The following is a 19557-nucleotide window of genomic DNA, read 5'->3' on the forward strand; positions in this document are numbered from 1 at the left end:
GCGAATAGTTTATCCAACAGATGGCAGTATCTGCCAAGCTCCTTTGGTAATTGTCATTGCGCATGCGCAAGCGGAGTGTAAAAAGAAGTATGTTTTAGGAGAATGAGCTTTCGTAAATAATGTTGCTGCGCGTTTTCGCTGTGTAAATAAAAGTATATTTTTAAATCATAGATGTTCTTTACTCTCTAATGCGAAGCACTAGGTTAGTGCACGAATCTCTTCTGATTCAGAAACCATTTTCAAACCGTGGATCACCACAATAAAAAGTGGCGTCCGTGACAGGACGCATTAGTTAGGTAAAGGACACTTTTGATGGTTTAACAGCAGAAATGGAAGCCTTGAAAGTAAGAAGAATACCACTGCGTGCAGCCTTCACGAAAGCATATAATAGCCTACATGGACATTTGAAGGAGTCAGAATTGAACAGTGATGTTCTATTATCGTCCCTGGAAATTCTGGAAGATAAAGGAATTCGACTACAACAGTTGGATGAAGAAATATTGGATCTCCTATCAAAATCGAAAGAAGTCTCGCAAGAAGAATATACTAAAGAATTTGAGTCATGTGAGACTTACAAGGAGAAATTAATAGCAGCCAGGATGAAAGTGAAGCAAATCACTGTGAAACTAGAGAAAAATTTGCTGACTCATGCATCGGTAAATGAAACCAGAACTGTTGATTCAAGAACAACGGCAACGAATTTGAAGCTTCCGAAAATAAATTTGATTGAATTTACAGGTGATCCACGACAATGGTTGAATTTCTGGAATACCTTTAGTAAGATACACGAAGATCCAGTGCTAGATGATCATTTGAAATTCGTATATCTGATCCAGGCTACTGCTGCCAAATCGAAAGCACGGGAAATAGTGCAGAGTTTCCCGACAACTAAAGAAAATTATCCGAAAGTCATCGAACATTTAAAGAATCGTTTTGGACGTGAAGATATTCTTATACAAGTGTACGTTCGGGATTTATTGAATATTGTGTTGATAAATAATAATGCAACCAAAAAGGACTTTGCGCTATCATCGTTGTACGACAGTTTAGAAACAAAACTGCGTGCTCTGGAATCTCTCGGTGTGACTGAAGATAAATACGCTAGTGTTATTTTTCCGTTAGTTGAATCTTGCCTGCCCCCTGACATCTTACGCGTGTGGGAGAGGGAACGGGAGAGCTCGTCACAACAAGGTAAGAGCGATCTTGAATCTATTCTTCTGTTTTTGAAAAATGAAGTGATATCTGAAGAGAGAATTAAATTAGCGCGTTTTTCTTTTGATAAAAGTAGAAAATCTAAAAGTTACATTAATGATGAGTCTAATATTCCTACTTGTAATGATTTGTATACAGGAGACAAATTTAAAGAAAATGCTCCTATTAAGAAAGTTGAGGAATCGTGTTTATTTTGTGATAAGCCACATTTAACAGAAAAATGTTTTAAAGCTAGTACGCTTACATATCAGGATAAAAAAGATTTAATATTTAAGAAGGGTTTATGTCTATTATGCTTGAAGAAAAACCATATTTCTCGTAACTGTAAGTCCAAGGTTAAGTGTTTAATTTGCCAGAAAAGGCATTTGGCAGTAATGTGTCAACAAGTTCCTTCTCAATTGAAAGAGACTAAACAAGTAGAGCCTGTGGCGAAAAATGAGGTCAATGTTTTGGCTAGCAGATCCGCGAGCTCCGATGTGTTACTACAAACATTAATCGTAAGGGTAAAAAATGGCAACAGGGAAAGGTTAGTCAGAGGGATTATAGATACGGGTTGCGAGAGAAGTTATTTAACGAAAGATATTACAGATTCTTTGAAATGTAACAGTGTTGGTGAAGTGAAATTAGTTCATAAATTATTCGGAGGTGTAGAAACAAAAGAAAAATTGCATTCTAAATATATAGTTAATTTGAGTAGCCTTGATAATAAATATGTATGTAGTGTGCATTGTTTAAGTGAATCTGTTATCTGTTCTGATGTTAAGAAAATACCTAAAGGTCCTTGGTTGAAAGAACTTCGTAAATTAAATATTCAAGTGTCAGATGTAGAGGGTAATGCTCCCGAAAACGAAAGTGACATTAAATTGTTGATAGGTTCTGATATTGCTGGAAAATTATTCACCGGAAATATTAAATGTTTACAAAGTGGTCCGGTCGCGATGGAAACAAGGTTGGGATGGATTTTAATGGGTAAAATTCCAGCGAAGGAATCTTCGGGTATAAATGATTCTCTTGCATGTGTTTCTTTATTGCTAAACGAAAGATCAGCAGAAAACTTGTGGAAGTTAGACGTTATTGGTATAAATGACCCAGTTGAGTCTAAAAAGAAAGCTGAAATTCATGAGGAGACCATGCAATATTTTGAGGAAAATTTGAATTTGGATTCAGACGGGAGATATGAAACTGCATTACCTTGGGTACTGGACCCCTCTCGCTTGTCTAATAATAAAACGTTGGCAGAAAAACGCCTGACTAATACGCGAAGGAAATTATTAGATTCGAATCAAATTAAAGTTTATCAGGAAGTATTTGATACTTGGTTGAAGGAACGAATTATTGAAGAGGTAAATGAAGGCGAAGTAGATAGAGAGCACTATTTGCCTCATAGGCCGGGTTTTAAAGAATCTAGCGAAACTACGCGAGTAAGGCCAGTTTTTGATGCTTCGGCACACGCCAAAGGAGAACTTTCCTTAAATGATTGTCTTGAGAAAGGTCCCAACCTAATGGAAATAATTCCAACATTGTTGAATCGTTTTCGGAAATATCCTCTTGCAGTAATTTCAGACATTGAGAAAGCCTTCTTGCAGATTGGTATAAGAGAGAAGGATAGAGATTATTTGCGTTTCTTTTGGAAAGGTGCAGAAGAAGAGAATACTAAAATTTACAGACATAGTCGCGTGGTTTTTGGGCTGAACTGTAGTCCATTTTTGTTAGCCGCTACGTTGAACTATCATTTAAATCGTGCCCCAGATCAGTTTGCAGTTACAGCCAACATTTTGAAGGAGTCCTTCTATGTTGATAATTGCCTGACTAGTTTTAAGAATGTTGAAGAATTGAATAGATTTGTACTAGAATCGAGAATGTTAGTGTCACTGGGAAAGTTTAATCTTAGAGGATGGCAGTCGAATTGTGAAACCGAAATAATTCCCAACTCTAAATTAGATACATTCGTTTGCGTTTTAGGGTTAAACTGGGATTTGAAAGATGATACTCTTTCCTGTAAAATTGAGTCACTAAAGAAAGAGGAGATTGTCGCGAGTAAACGAACACTCCTTTCTTGCGCGCATTAGTTATTTGACCCAGTAGGCTTCATTTCTCCCGTTACCCTGTTCCCAAAGGTGATATTGCAAGAGTGTTGGAAATTACGATTAAATTGGGATCAAAAATTGCCAGAACATTTAGAAAAGAAGTCCATACAATGGGTAAATGAAATGAAACTGCTGTCTGATGTCAAAATTCCTAGATGGCTTAATATTGACAGATCGGTTAACGAAGATGTAAGTCTTCATGTTTTCAGCGATGCCAGCAAGCATTCCTATGCTACCTGTATTTTCTTAAGAGTGAAGACCGAAAATAACTTTTATTTAAATTTTGTGCAAGCACGCACTAGAGTTAAGCCTTTAAAGAGTATATCCATTCCTCGTTTGGAATTATTATCCTGCTTAATCGGAGCACGCTTGGAACGTATGGTCTTTTCAGATTTGAACATGCCAAATTTAAGAACATTCTTCTGGACTGACTCAACAACCGCTTTGTGCTGGATCCAGCGAGACGTACGGTGGGGAACTTTCGTTTGGAATCGTGTCCAAGAAATCAGAACACTTACAAAAATAGAAGATTGACATTACATCCCTTCGGAGCTGAATGCCGCCGATCTCCCTTCTAGAGGCTGTTCAGTTAAACAGTTTTTGCTGTCGAAATGGTGGGAGGGCCCATCATGGCTGTTAGAACCAGAATCGTCATGGTCAAGAGGCACCGATTTGCCGGACGAAGAGATCATAAATTCAGAAAGGCGTAAATCAGTACTGACAACTCTTAACAAAGATTCTAAACCTGACAATTGGTATTACAGGTACTTTTTATCCATAAAGAAAATTGTACGCATGTTAGGTTGGATTCATAGGTTTTACTTTAAATTACGAAGAATTACAAACGAAACCTTCAAAACTTCGTCAGTTTCGGAAATTGAAAGAGCTGAGATAACTCTTATGTTATTGGTTCAAAGAGAATCATTTAAGAGTGTGAACGATGATAAAATTAAAGACCTCAGACCTATAGTTGATCGTGATGGTTTGATCAGAGCTAAAACCAATATTTCTTATCGCGACGATACTGATGACTTTAAGTTTCCTGTAATTTTGCCATCTGATCATGCAGTAGTAAAATTACTAATAATGAATGCACATAATGAGCTGCTGCATGCTGGTACTTCTATGGTGATGTCTCATTTGCGGGAAAAGTATTGGATCCTCAAAACTCGTAAGACAGTACGAAACTGCATTAGAAAATGTGTTAAATGTCAAAGATTTAAATCCAAAAGTTGTGATGTAACTCCAGGAATTTTGCCGAAAGATATAGTACGTGATGCAAATGTTTTTGAGATAGTGAGTGTCGATCTGGCAGGACCCCTCTGCCTTAAAGATGGTCGAAAAGCTTATATTGTTCTTTACACATGTGCGGTCTATAGGGCCATTCATCTGGAGTCAGTAACATCCTTGACAACTGAAGCTTTTTTCCAGTCATTGAGACGTTTCATTTCTCGTCGCGGAAGACCATCTATAATATACTCAGACAATGGCAGTAATTTTAAAGGAGCGGAGAGCCTTCTGCATACAATTGATTGGGAGAGTCTGCGATCAAAGGCCGCTGAGCAAAGAATTCAGTGGAAATTTATTCCTCCTTCCGCACCTTGGTGGGGCGGTTGGTGGGAACGTTTAGTTCAAATGGTGAAACAGATTCTGAGAAAAGTTCTAGGTCATGCTGCCCTGGATTACGAGGAGTTGCTTACAGTACTATGCGACTGTGAGAGAGTAATCAATACTAGGCCACTTACCTACGTGTCGGAAGACGTTGAAGATTCATCCCCATTAACTCCAGAAATGTTCCTGCGGGAGATTTCCAAATCAGGAGTACCTGATATCGATACAGTGGATAAGGAAAAACTGAGTAAACGAGCTAAGTATCTACAAAAGGTGAGAGAACAACTTAGAGCAAGATTCCGTGTGGAATATCTAGGACAGTTACGTCAGCAGCCCATTAAAAACTCTATAGCTAAACCTCTCCAGGTGGGTGAAATTGTTCTACTTGAAGATAACAACAAAAAACGTGGTTTTTGGAACCTGGCGCGTGTCATAAAGCTGCTACCTGGTCGTGATGGACAAATAAGACTTGCTGTCATAAAAACAGAGACTTCTGAGTTTCTGAGACCAGTGCAAAGACTGTACAGACTTGAGCTGGATAACCCAGTCCAAAAGGATATGACTGAAAATATTCCTATGACTACCAGCAGTGGTAGAACTGTGAAACCAGTGATACGTCTGTGAAATGTTTTGTACTTGTTTGAATACTTTGTAATAATTTGATTTATTTTTATTTTTCTAGGTTTAGTATTATCTGTTAATATGTCTAGAAAATTATGGAATGCTGCATCTCCAGGTAAATTTGTACTTCAGTTTAATTAGAACATCTTGGTAGGAATAATTTTATACTTCAATGTTGTATACTGTACTATTATGCATATATTATACTTAACAGATGTGTGAATTTACCTCCCAGTAAATTCAGGTGGGAGGAATATGTAGCGAATAGTTTATCCAACAGATGGCAGTATCTGCCAAGCTCCTTTGGTAATTGTCATTGCGCATGCGCAAGCGGAGTGTAAAAAGAAGTATGTTTTAGGAGAATGAGCTTTCGTAAATAATGTTGCTGTGCGTTTTCGCTGTGTAAATAAAAGTTTATTTTTATATCATAGATGTTATTTACTCTCTAATGCGAAGCACTAGGTTAGTGCACGAATCTCTTCTGATTCAGAAACCATTTTCAAACCGTGGATCACCACAACACAAAGAACAGAAACATTAACAGTTATGCATTCTGGAATTATTTCGCTAGCAGCGTAAACCATCTGAAGTCATATTATATTCAAAAATTTATAATGAGCGCGATAAGAGCTATTTTTCCCTCTTTAAGAGTCGTTTTTAAAATATATAAAAAGCGGGCCATGTTTCTCTGATCTGTAACTTCAGATTCTCTGTAATCTCAGACTCGGTGTCTCTTAATGCTTCGCTGAACATTTAGGGACTGTTTACGGTATACCAGTGTTCCGCGAAACACTGTTCGAGAAACGCTATGTTAAACAATGCATAAGCAATAAACAGTTAGATGAACATTACATATTTTCGCAAAGAACCGAAAGCTTTATATTTTGCAGTTCTTAAACGGTTTCTTTTGCAAAACTGTTTGGTTAATATTATATAAAACAGGTTAAAAAACCCGGAAATGCTTCCCAGCCGGTACAGTGGTTAGTGATTCTGACTGCCGTAGGGATGTGCCGAGTTCGAATCCCAGAGAAGGTCGTAACTGTCCGTCATTTCATAGTTAGGTGCTTCCATAATGAAATAACCACCCTTCCGGCCGTTATGGTGTACTAATGGCTATTTAATGAAGCGCCCAGCCATTAAAAAAATAACCTGGAAATAATTTCAATAATCGGCTAATTTTCCTACTTCTTTAGAAGATGGGTGCATTGTTCATAACACTTGGAACTAAAATGATACTATTCATTAAAGTCTTGGAGAAAATTACAGTTTATTTTTTACCCTATTCTCCTAATTTATTATTTGATTTGGCTATTCTAGGAACAACTAAAACATTGAACGACGATCTTTTTTAATGTTAGAAAAACTGTACGTTCTTTTCCAAATTGCATTTGCGAATCGGTAACATTTACCCTCTTGCATCTGATAGCATGCATTTCTCTGTAGAGACATTAGGTTTTTTGAAGCAGAATAAGTGAGAAATGAGCAATGCCCTTGCCGTGGCTCGAACCCTGGACCTTTGGATACGCGCCGAATGTGTTGACCATTACACCACGAAGGCATGCTAAGAAGACGAGAGAAATACTTCCCCTTTTAAAGGGAGACTGGGGATTAGGGAACCCAATTGCCAAATCCTGATGGTGAAGAATCATCATCCACCACCTTTTTTTAGTTCGGGCGCCATTGTAGATTCATTAGCCCCTCAGGCGGGGGTTGACTCAGGCGAACACCTGGGAAGTACTGATTAGGATCTGTACCTAGGCAGTCTCAACCACAGTGGTATATAATTTGACTTTACAGGACTAGAACCCGAGTATTGTACTCAGGTTGGTTCAAGCTCAGCAGGGACCGTACTGGTACTGTCGTGTCTGTTCCTTCAACTGTGGTGGAGCTGGATTGGAGATCGTCGACCAAGTCCCCGGGGGGTTGACCCCATTCAGTTCTCGTGACGGGGACTGACAGAGTGGTCAGAGCGCACTTTACGATGTACGTTTAGCCGATGGAGTAATGCCTGGAGGCAAACTGACTAAGTTCTTTTCATATCTACGATTTGTTCTGCCCAATACTTTGTATACAGCCGGGCGGGAACTGCGGGGTTGAGCCCACGAGGACGAGGTCCCCTGGACCATAGACATCCAAACTCCGCATGGGTCCGCAAGTCGGACCTGGGTTGGGGATCTATGTCTGTCTGCTGCGTCTGTAGAGACATTAGTTTTTTTTGGGGGGGGGGAACAGAAGAGGGGAGATATGAGGGGCTCGAATCCTCCTCGATATTGGCCGAGTGTTCTGCCCATTACACCACGAAGGCATGCTAAGAAGGAGGGAGAAATATCTTATAACTCAAAAAAGAAAACTCGAAAACTTCATCCACGAGATTTGGAAAGGAATAGACTTAACGGACGGGTCACGTAAATTTACATTTTCGAATTGCGACTTCTTAGGACGGGACACGTAGATTTACGTTTTTGCTTGAATTTTCCGTACAATGCGTTAGTTTTTCATTTTAAGCACATTGTGTTACCTTCTTGGTATAATTAATTATAGTACTATCTGTCTGTTAATTCTACTGCTCAGTTTTGACTTTTAGGTAGCATTTTAAAGTAATTTCGTAACCTTTAAAATGGAGAGCACGTAAGTGTTTTCTGTGCAAGAAGCGGAAATCTGTGATGAAATTTAGCAGATAAGTTACCCGAAGTAGGAAGTGATAATAAATTAGAAAAGTGTAAGCGAAACAAGATATATTTGTCAATTCTGCCAGGTTGCACTTCACAAGGGTAAATGCTTTACAAAATATCACACTCGTAAAAAATACTAGACATGTTAATAAATAACTTTGCAAAATATTAAAAGAATTGATGTTGATTGAATAAAGCTACAGCGTTTTAAACCATTCAAATGTATTTATTTAATTCTAAAAAATGCCTGGAAAGCGTGAAAGGCAGAATATATTTGACCCGTCCGTTAAGTGTTAAGGCGAGGTGCCAGCGTTTTGGGGGCCTTAACACTTGAACTTCTGATGGCTTCAACTTCAATGGAAACTGAAGCGTATTAAGGTAGCGTATGGAGAAATTAGAGAAAATCTTAGGCAGATAATCCATTCAGATGAAAGGAACCTAAGCCGAAATGAATTACTAATGCTTTGCAGATACTCACTTGACCACAGCGAACCTATATTGGTAGTTGATTGTAAAGCAACATTCAATTTCAACAATTAATCTTTTTTAACGCATTATAAATTCCATTCTTTTGTAAACAAAGTGAAAAAACTGAACATTGCCATCATTCAATGCATAATTAAACATAATTTAAGCAAAAAGGAATTATAAAAATGGATTTGATTTGTAAGACTACTATTATTTAATTTATAAGGCTGTTTTTATTTTAAAATTAGGTATTATTTTATATAGATTTTAATTTTTCTATAGAATGCTTCCAGTGAAAACATTTTTTTCCTTTGATCTTAAAGTTTTTAGCATTTTATGAATATCCGATTGAAATAAATATTTCCCCCGAGTGCAATGTTTTTTTTTTTTTTTTTTTTTTTTTTTTGTTTCGTTTCTTTAAAATATTAAACAAGAATGATTTGCACTGATGGTTTCTGAATACTGTGTAAGCCTTCAAAGTACGCTAGCATAATAACTAGGCATAATCAAAGTCCTGTCAAATATTCAGTTAGTCTTTCCAATTAGAAAAAGACTTTTGTAATTCTGTAAGGACTTTCCCAAGGCTCTGATTTTAATCCGATTAAGTATTTTACTGAAAATAATTCCTACATTCACGTAAATAAGTTAACTCCGTTAGCTAAGATAATCAAATAACTTTCAGGACAATTTGAGAAAAATTATTACGTTGGAGAATATAGATTTTATTTTATTGATATTACAAATACAACTAGGCACAACTAGAACAATTATTACGTTGGAGTTTATTTCCCATCAAATATGGATTTTATTTTATTGATATTACAAATACAACTAGACATGGAACTGTACTTGTATAAAAAGGAAATGAGCGATTTTGTTAGTAAGTGGAATAAAAATGATTAATCCGTATCCTACCAAGTTAATATTTATAAATTTGGATTTAAAATATACATTCTTTGAGTACTTTAAACCGAGATTTTATACCGAATGTGTTTGAATATAAACGCATAAATGGGGTATTATAAGAGGAGTTCAAAGTTGCGCACTGAAAAACGATTTAAGATGATCCATGAATTTTTCATGAAAACACTTTCTAGAAGCTTTCTGCTTTTCATAAAAGTATGGAGCATTTCGTATTTAAATTATTTAGTCATACTGAAATTTAATCAGTTGGAAAGCTTGTTTTTAATTTTTATTTACAAAGCTCTAAAATCTTAAAATTCTCCATCTTTTTTCAGGTACTAAATTAAAAGTATGTATCTAAAATTAATATCAAGGAAAATAAAGCCTTCAGTCACTTTTTTTGGGGAAAATAAGATATATATTAAAATTTATTACCATTCTTTATACCAGCTTTCAAAAGTTGAGTTTAATTATTGGTAAAAAATTTCATAGTTTTCAAAAGCTGATCTGAAATTTTAAAGTAAATGTTATTTTAATTATATTAGTAAAATGCCCCATTAAAGTTTCACACTTCGTAAAATGTTAAATTCGACACATAAAACAACACGAATACTTAATTGCATTGAAATTTATTAACGATCAAAGCATTAAGCTTGTACGTTTCACCTTTTTCAAAATCATTAAATGAGTTTTGAAGAAGTAAGCGTTCTTCCAATAATTATATACAACGAACAAGCAATTACTCAAACACCACATCCAATTTCTAAATAGCAGATTTGTTATGTGAGTAAAGTTTATAATAAAACTTTTTTTCAATAAAAATTCATTATTCTGAAGAAAGCTAAATATCATTTCGGCAGTAAGTAGCTCAGATATATTTCTCATAATTATGAAGAAATTTTACATTCCTTCATTAAAGTTTCATCTTAAAATTATTCATACCTTGCATGCTTTGCAGAAAATAAGATAAGAATATAAAAAAGCAAATATTTTTTTTAGTAACTACTTCGAATTAGGAAAATGAAGAGAATATTTAGTCTGAATCTGCATAATATAAAAATGCTTCTCATAAATAAAAAATTAAGATAGAATGAAATTTCATGAATAATGAAGAATATGTATAAGAACTTGCTAAATCAGACTGGTAAAATGATAATAAGTAATGCAACATTTATTAAACATGCAACTGGTGAAGAAGACAAAAATGACGTCACAATTTGACCACGAATAAAACCCAAATACCCTCTTTTGGTAAGCTTATAACAGAATCATACACTTATATCAAATACATAAAGACTATAACTTTCTCACTTCCAAATACCAAACATGAAAATTTTTGTACTGATTTCAGTCGTACATCTAAAATAAAAATAGATGTATATTTGCTTTCATGATTTAGGCCGTTTTCTTTACTATGGCTGACAGTTTTTTATTATGGGTTCTTTTTAAAACAGGTAGTTTTCAGAAGACATTTTTTCTGTAGAGAGATAGATAACTGATAGAATAGCTAGAGGAGGAATAATGGTTGTTTGCACAAAAAATTTTATACAATAAGCTTTGTATAAAAGAACAATGCACAGGGTCATTTTACACGGCAATAACGTTCGGATAACCAAAAAAAGTGGGGAGGGATTGCACATAGCAAAAAACTTCACATATCATAAAAGAACTTTGCATTAAGAAATTTTACATAAAAGAATTTTGCCATTAACAATCCTGGCATAAACGAACTAGTAAATAATGGATATTATGCATAATAAATAACGGATATTTTGTTACAAATAAGTATTTTATTCAAATGACACGTGAGTGATCGCCGATTTGTAAATGAAAATTTTTATAAGGCTCTAAATGTATATAAGTGCCAAAACCACAATTGTTCTAAATCTTTCTAAAGGTAAAAGGAACAATTGCAAAACATTTGTGTACTACGTGTGTAATGAACGTTATCTAGTACACATTTTTTAAGGTACACGAAGGGTCCCTCGTAAAGCCCTGCGGCGTATTGCGGTCTGAATAGTTAGTTCAACTGAACCATACTCACTTATCTATGGTTAAACATTGGGTATCCACCGTTCATAAAACAGACCTCACCTGGTTGGAAAGGAAGATGGAAGGAGAAGCATTCATAATTAGAAGGAAAGGAATAAACTGGCTCTGTTTAGTTCGATCCCTATTAAACTAAACTTGAACTCATTAATTAGTACAAGAAAATGTGTAGTAAATCAGTGTTAACCTCTATCTACACTCTACCTGCTCTATTTACTTGTAACTATTACAAAAGTTAATGAAAATGCTTGGAGAGTGAAACGAAAAAATTAACTTAATTTATGAAGGAATATATACATGGAATACATACAGTTGCTTCACTGCTCCTGACATCTGGATAGATTGCATTGTCCTTTTGGATAGATTAAAATGTCTGAAAACATGAATACTCCAAAAACATGTTGACAAAAGAGAAACTTCGGGTCGATTGGTGAGGAATTTTTCAAGTAAGATGGTTGCGCTAGACAGGGATCTATTTCTGTTTGAAGAAATTTATGCCAAGCTTCTTAAACATCTTTTGCTCAAAATGTGGCACCTGCTATTGGTAAAAATAAATTTTAACACTTCTTGCACTACAACACAAATAAGACTGTCCAAGATGATGTCGCTTCATATTGCTTCTTTAACAGAAAGTATGCTAACGCTGTCTAAGAGCTCAATTCAAGTACTGCGGATTTCAAGAATATGATATGACTTATTCACAGCTTTCGTAAACCAAAAAAGTAATAAAGACCCATTAAAAATATACTAAAAAATAAACTCTGTTTATGTCTGAGAAGTTCTTAAATGATTCACAAAGTTTCAAAAAAAATACTTCAGTACAAATGTAAAAGTACATCAGTACATATGATAATCATAACTTATGCATATGTCTGCCAACAAAGAATGCATCTCATATATTTATTATTTTTATTGTTCAAACAAATAAATAGTACAGTACAAAATGAAAACTGGCTTAAGGAAGCCTCAGTCAAGATTAAATGTGGATTTGCATTCCCATATGAGGAAACCTTTGGGAGATAAAAATTAATTTTCCATTTGGTTACGCATGTATTTGCTGAAATTTTAGTTTACAAAATTTTTATTGGTGAATTAGAACGATGAAATGTTTGTGTGAACAGAATGTGAAACAGAAGTTAATTTTCAAACAACCGATATTATAAAGGATCGGGAACAAGAAAATTAACGGAAATTACGAAATTGAGAGCTTCATCGTTGAAACAATGTTTTCTTGTTGATGAATTTTAAACATGTCAAGACACAAAATGTTTCGCTAAGGATAAACTTTCCAGTTAATCTCCTTCATCAATTAGTAGAAGGCTGGGACCACTTAACTCAGATTTCGGGACACAAAAATCAAAGCAGCGGCCATGAGATGCCTCTTAATTACCTGAGAATGGTAAACGAGATTATGCTTGGTGAGAGAGCACTGTCGCTCGAGCACAAAGCCATACCGCCGTCTCTCTTGAGTTATAGCCTGAAAAAGAAGAAAGTACACGGGGTTATTAAGAGCAGAAAAAATAATGTACACCACTTCGTCAAACGGATAAAGTGAATTAAAGTCTAATGGAATGATGATTAAGTGTCCCGCTCCTCATAAGAAATTAATCATTTAATGAAGGAACTGATTCGAAGCTTTTAAATTACCTTCATGTCAGTAGGTTTTTCCCCTGCTCTTCAACAATTTGAAGATTTTTTTTAAGCCATGCTTTAACACACCAATAAAGTTAAAAACAGCCATGTATTTAAACTTCAAGTCTCTGAAGACTGCGCATATATTTAAGTTTCATGTTCCTGCTATCACTGTTTCTTTTACGGACCTACATGTTTATCTAAAAATTATGTTCATATAATTATTGGAAAAGTTTTCCAACAAATATTTTTATTTTTATGGGTTTATATTCACCATCAACAAAAATACCCATTTTTGAGTAGCATTATTAACCAGCCCCTTCTTAACCTCTTCATCGGCCTACAAAACTCAAATATTTGCTTCTTTTTTCCAATCCAAAGATAAATTTTCTGCGTCTGAAACTAGTCTTAGAAATCTTCTTTCCCTTTCACCAGCTGTCAAGTTCTATTTAGAAAACTGTTTACTTGTCACATTCAAGAATGCTGTCTCCATAGCACAGTGAAAAAATTATTTAATGCTCTTTAGTCTCTTATCTGAATGTTAGCAAACACGAATCACTAAAAGGCATGCTTTCAAATCAACAGAAGTTCCAAAGGTGATGGAAGTGGATTCCTATTTTCCGCCTTCTGTGAATTTATTTGATGTGATCCTGATAACCCTGCTGTGGAGAGAGCGTAACCAAGTAAGACAATCATGACATTTGTCACTTTTTGCTTTACTGTGGGGGGGGGTTGGAAAAAGAAACGTAGACTATCTCTGGGGCAACGATCCAGGCCACATTTAATCCCGACTAGTGTCTGCTGTTACTGACACCTAAAAACATTTTTCAAATCGACGAGTCTGTCTCGGGATAAAGTGTTTAAGATCAATATTACAATTAGATTTACATGAGCCGTTCATTACCTGCATATTTCACGTTCCATTGCTGATTCTTTTGAACTACCTTTTAATCTCATGATTTATCATTCCCTGCGTCAGTCAGAGCATTGGCACTGCAACATTTTGTAAATGAACTAAATGGGTGAACACAGCTCTTGGGTAATGCTTGCAGATGTCCAAAAATTTCGGGAAAATATTGCGATTCTATGGTAGAACCCGCGTTTTTGGAAAAGGTGTGTCTTAGAATCGGAGAGACTCGGTACGTGAATGCATCAAAAATAAACCAATTTTCTTAAAACCGTGCTTTAAGATTCTACAATTAGGAATGATTTCTGGAAATTTAACATTAAAAAACGTAGTTACCTGTTTCAAACTCCTCTCGCAAAAACAATCTAATTTCATCTTCTCTTCCTCCAATTGTTGCAAATTCTGAAACATGTAAGTGTTATATAACTTCCGGTTTTACAGAAATTAGCATAATATAATGATCTATGTAAACTAGGTTAAACCAGTTGTATAAAAAATTAGATAGATTAAAAAGTTTACTTCAAGAGAAAGACTTCAACGAAAGTACTTTCTATGAACAAATGCTACGAACAAAAAAGAAAGCAACTTTACATTTGACATCTGTATGAAAAATAAAATATGCTCCCATTTCTACTAATTTAATGTTACACAATTAATTCAAAAAGCAATGCCAAAATTTTACTCTATATTTTTGGGGGAAAGGAGTGGGTTATATCATGCAATTATAAAATTTGAGTATTCCTTTTTATCAATAAGTATTATATATATCGTATTTATTTTTATCAATAAGTATTATATGTTGTGTATTTATTTTCTTTCAATGTATTATATATCGTGTGTTTCTTTTTATTAATAATTTATCAACCTTTTGCATTCTGCATGTTGTTAATAGCACAATATTGTAATTAACAAGACCAATGAATAGAAACAATTTCAATACAAAATGAAAATTAGGTATATTTGAATACATTAGAAACTTGATCTTTTATTGTTATTCTTTATCTTTTATTATTATTATCTTATTATTCTTAAATGTTAATATAGAAAAGATGTCTTTTTCTGATCGAATTTATATAAATATGATCAGGAACATTCTCATGGAAAATTTGTCTTCATGCTATGCGCTGCTTATTTGCTGTTACTTCTGGACCAGCGTGAAGTTTCGGTATATACTGTCCCAAAAAGATGATAAGCACTATAAAAGAATAATGTGATGGTGAAAATTATGTTGAATCTAAAATGAAAATAACTACTGTGATGGCAATGGAAATTTTGAAGATAATTTACCAAGGATAAATTAACTTTTATCAGAATTCAAGAATATATGCAGATTATATTAGTATCTTTATTTAATAGTCAACCATGAGTTAGAACTAACTAAAAGAGTAACAGTCTTGCAAAGGATTCCGGAAGGGTAGGGGGGACAATTAATTGAAATTCATTCTGTAATGCAGCGTCTGTGAAATTTATAATAGATAAATCTTAAAAATATCAGCGCAAAAAACTATAAAATCAATAACGAATGGAAAAAAAACCTATTATTATAATACTCTTATACATAGCATATTACGTTAGAACTAAAATAATATGTGAATAAGGCAGTTTATTTACAATTTGCGTAACAAAAAATTCGGATTTTTTAAGCACTGCATGGGCAATAAAGTAAACAAATGATACGATTTAAGAAAATAACGTGTTAAATAATATTGCGTAAAGAAAATTATGTGATTCCGATTTACGTTCAGAATAGTACAGATGTTATTAATAGAAATGATGTTTTGATTTATAGAATTCACAAGCAATAATAATTTTATTTATGTGTAGCAGAATTACGATTATCAGACAGAAATCAGATACTAATTCTTATTTACGTGGGGCAGAATTATGTTTATACGGCAAATTGTTTTACTTCTCCTACCAGAGATTAAACTGGTAAATGTTTTAATGTTTAAACTAATATGAGTAAGAAAAAATTTGCGCAATAATTTAAATTTCATATTAGGAAATATTTCTTTATCTTTTATTATTATTACCATATTCTTTATGAACTACCATTAACGGAGATTGCTGATCGGGAGAAAAGTGGTTTATGTCATGCAGTGAAGAAGTATGATCAACTGAAGAACTCTCAGCTCAATGAACTGCTGGTAAGTTAATGAACGTCTAACATGTAACAATTGTTTCTCTTTTCCGTTCGTTTCTCTCTCTTTTTTTACCTTAATTTCTTTGTCCAGATTAGTTCCTCTTCCCTTATTTTTTTTACGTTGCTTTTTCACTATCCCGGCTGCTTTCAAGTAGGACTCCTGTAGGCACTTATGTTGTTGCAAGAATCGCTTCTGCTCGCACTAGAAAGAAAAATCCGTGTTTTCACCAGGAGAATATAAAATGTCATTTTCGTTAAATAATCGCGCTAATCACTATTAAAAATAAAGAAGTACTGAGTACGTATGTATCAATAAAATTCAGGTAAAATGGATTTAATTTATTTTTAAAGAATAGTACAACATAACACTTTTTGAAAATCAGAATAAAACTACTAGTAAGCACAAAGTCCTTTTTTATACATACATTTCTCAACAGCAAATTTTTGAAATTATTTGATTAAATTAACATTAAATGCATTACACTCAAAATGTTGGTTTATAATCATGATCAATCAAGTGTTAAATCCGAAGCCCAGTACTGCAGAGTGACTGAAACAAATGTTTTGAACTATACTAGAAAGATAGCAGTAGACAAACTCAGAATTCGGACATTTTTAAGCATAATTTCATATCATTTCCGCAGATGCGTTTGTAACGAAGGTCATTTTACAATTTCATAAACTTTCATAAGCAGCAATTAATGTTTTAATTTTCACACTGTCGTGTATCTACATTTATGGTGTAATGAAGCTCCCCATCCTTGGATTGGACTGTTCCAAATCTCCATCGTCTATTCACCTTGACAATAATTTCTCATTGCCACTCTACCTCCTACTCTAAATCCTCGGTCTGCAAACTCGTAGGTTCCTTTCGAACTTCGTCTTCGACCCTCCTTTTGAGACCTGGTCTCAATAAATTGTAGGGTTTATATTTATTTTAACTAACATTTATTTTAAGCTATCTTTCCTGTCAAGCCTTTACTTTCCCCTAGAATTGCCAATGCCAGAGTATGTAAATTTTAGTAGAACGCGCAGAGTATTCAAATTTTACCAGAAGTAAATTGAGTTTAAATAGAAGGGAAACGAGATTGTAAGTGTGCTTCTTGAATCGCGAGCGTGAAAGTTGCTAGGTAGAAATTTTAAGAACCGCGCGTTTCGGCCTGTGTGCCTATTTCGGCAGTTCGTTGAATCTTTCAACTTCTTAAACAGTAAGTTTGCTGAATCTCAGCTGTATGTTAGAACGCGGTTAAGTTAGTTACGATTTTAGAGCCTCGTAGGTAGTGATTTCGTTATTTATTCATCCTGTCATTTATTTTTAGTTGTACTTTTCTATTTTGTTAAACCGCCGGGTCGGTGTAGTTTGTGAGCGTCAAGTGAACGCAGCTGTATTTCTAAAGTGGAATAAAAAGGGATTTAAACCCTTCTTACGAGTTTGTGTAATTTACAGTTCATAGCAGTCAGTACTACTGTTGCTGACAAGTTGGGGCCTCGCAACATTATAAAATCTATTCTTGCTCGAATTTCCCTCTTCAGCATTAGCATTGCAGGGCTCTGCAGAGTAGTTAAATTCGGAGCTTTCCTATATTGCCTCAAAAAGGTACTGAGTTTTTGTCTCAAAGTTTCTGGATAATTTTGCATTGTTCGTAAAGATTGTTTTACTGTAAGCACCTACCGTTCAGCTTGCCCATTACTAGATGGTTTAAATGGTGCTGTAGTTTTGTGTTTAATTCCGTTACTCTGTAGAAATATCTTAAATTCATGTGAAATGAACTGTGGCCCGTTATCACTCACATATTGGTAATCCGAATCGCGCAAAAATGTCCCGTAAACATTCTATTGTTTTGAAAGTCGAGCTTGATTTCATTGGATAGGCTCCTAGCCATTTTGAGTGAGCATCGACGATTATTAAAAACATATGCTCAAAAATAGGTTCTGCATAATCGATGTGAATACGTTCCATTGGAGCGCTCGAGCACTCCCAATAATGAACTACTTTGAAAATAATTTTAGAAATTTGGATCGCTTTGAAATCATACAGAAAGCAAAGCAATAGAGAGTAATTACATCAATTCAGAATTAAATTTTAAAGAAAATATTTCACTTACAGCGACAACTTTCGTATCTTTATCGATATTAGTTTCAAGTGGAACCAGCAGATCCACATAAAATGCTTTCAACTGTAAAAAAAAAGATATCTATATCATTCAGATTTCATTTATAACATATGAACATAATTTCACAGTTTATTAAATAAAGTGAAATAAAATTAAATCTCAATTTAAACTTCTAAAAGTAACAGAATCTCAGTTTGAAAAAAAAAAAAAAAAAAACATATAATTCGTAAGCTAAAGCACACAAACCTACAATGTTTAACTGCTGGGACTGAATTTCTTTCTGAACCTCTACTAACTGCAACAGGGCTGTTCCTAAATAAAAAGAAAATTACCAAATTTACACACCATATCAATAGCATGGTAATTTACTTTCTTGAAAAACAAAAATTCTCCATAATAATTTTAAAAAATTGCAAAAATACAATTATATTTTATGCAAAAAAGAATTTTTTTTAACAATGTGCATTCATTTTCAATTAAAAAAATATCTACACTAAAAAGACAGTCAGCTTGCTGCTTTAAACAATATGAAATAATTTTGCAGTCATTCCCCGTCACTTTTACTGATTGTTTTTGTCGGCGTTCAAAATTTAAGTTCAGAAATTCACAGCTAATTTACATATACAGACGAATTTCAGATGATTTTATTTCAAAGTTCGCCACTAACAACTTAACCGTTTACCCCGAGACAGACTCTTCATTTTCATTGTCTTCTCGTCGGGGTCAAATGTGACCCGGAACTTTGCCTACTGATAGAGATTCGTCGCTTCGTCTTTTCGAGTCCCCCCAGTCACACTCTCTCTATGGCGGAGTTGTATTAAGATCACACAAAAGATATTAACTTGAAAAAAATGACAAATAGGAATGTACTTCCGTTACCCTTTCAGCTGGTATTGCAATGTAACTACTGCTCATTTGAAAACGTGACACTCTAGGGGATCGTTTGGTTTAGTTTGATTTATGTGATAATGGCAAAACATCAAGGGCTATCTACCTAAGAGAAGGGATGCCTTCGCGGAGGATTTTCAAAGGAAAACTGGCTCGTATACACGTTATGCATGGAGAAAAGCACGAAAACGTCCATGCAGCCAGCCCGTTCACCGGGATTCGAACTCTGAACCGAACTACCAGTGTTCAG

General features: G+C 34.5%; 1 protein-coding gene across 3 annotated transcripts in view; it reads right to left on the reverse strand.

Annotated features, from left to right (window-relative positions):
- The window catches only part of LOC118196369 (BAR/IMD domain-containing adapter protein 2-like), a 299892-nt gene that overhangs the window by 50751 nt on the left and 229584 nt on the right, over positions 1 to 19557 (reverse strand). For all 3 annotated transcript variants that reach the window (XM_085817242.1, XM_085817241.1, XM_085817240.1), the window contains exons 4-8: positions 18670 to 18731; positions 18411 to 18482; positions 16379 to 16507; positions 14499 to 14564; positions 13014 to 13100 (exon numbers count right to left, since the gene is read on the reverse strand). In XM_085817242.1, the coding sequence (XP_085673368.1) occupies positions 13014 to 13100; positions 14499 to 14564; positions 16379 to 16507; positions 18411 to 18482; positions 18670 to 18731 (416 nt within the window). The remainder of the gene's footprint in view (positions 1 to 13013; positions 13101 to 14498; positions 14565 to 16378; positions 16508 to 18410; positions 18483 to 18669; positions 18732 to 19557) is intronic.

The sequence above is a fragment of the Stegodyphus dumicola genome, chromosome 5, assembly GCF_044657685.1.
Source record: "Stegodyphus dumicola isolate Sdum_Otavi_A_Nest chromosome 5, ASM4465768v1".
Classification (NCBI taxonomy): Eukaryota; Metazoa; Arthropoda; class Arachnida; order Araneae; family Eresidae; genus Stegodyphus; species Stegodyphus dumicola.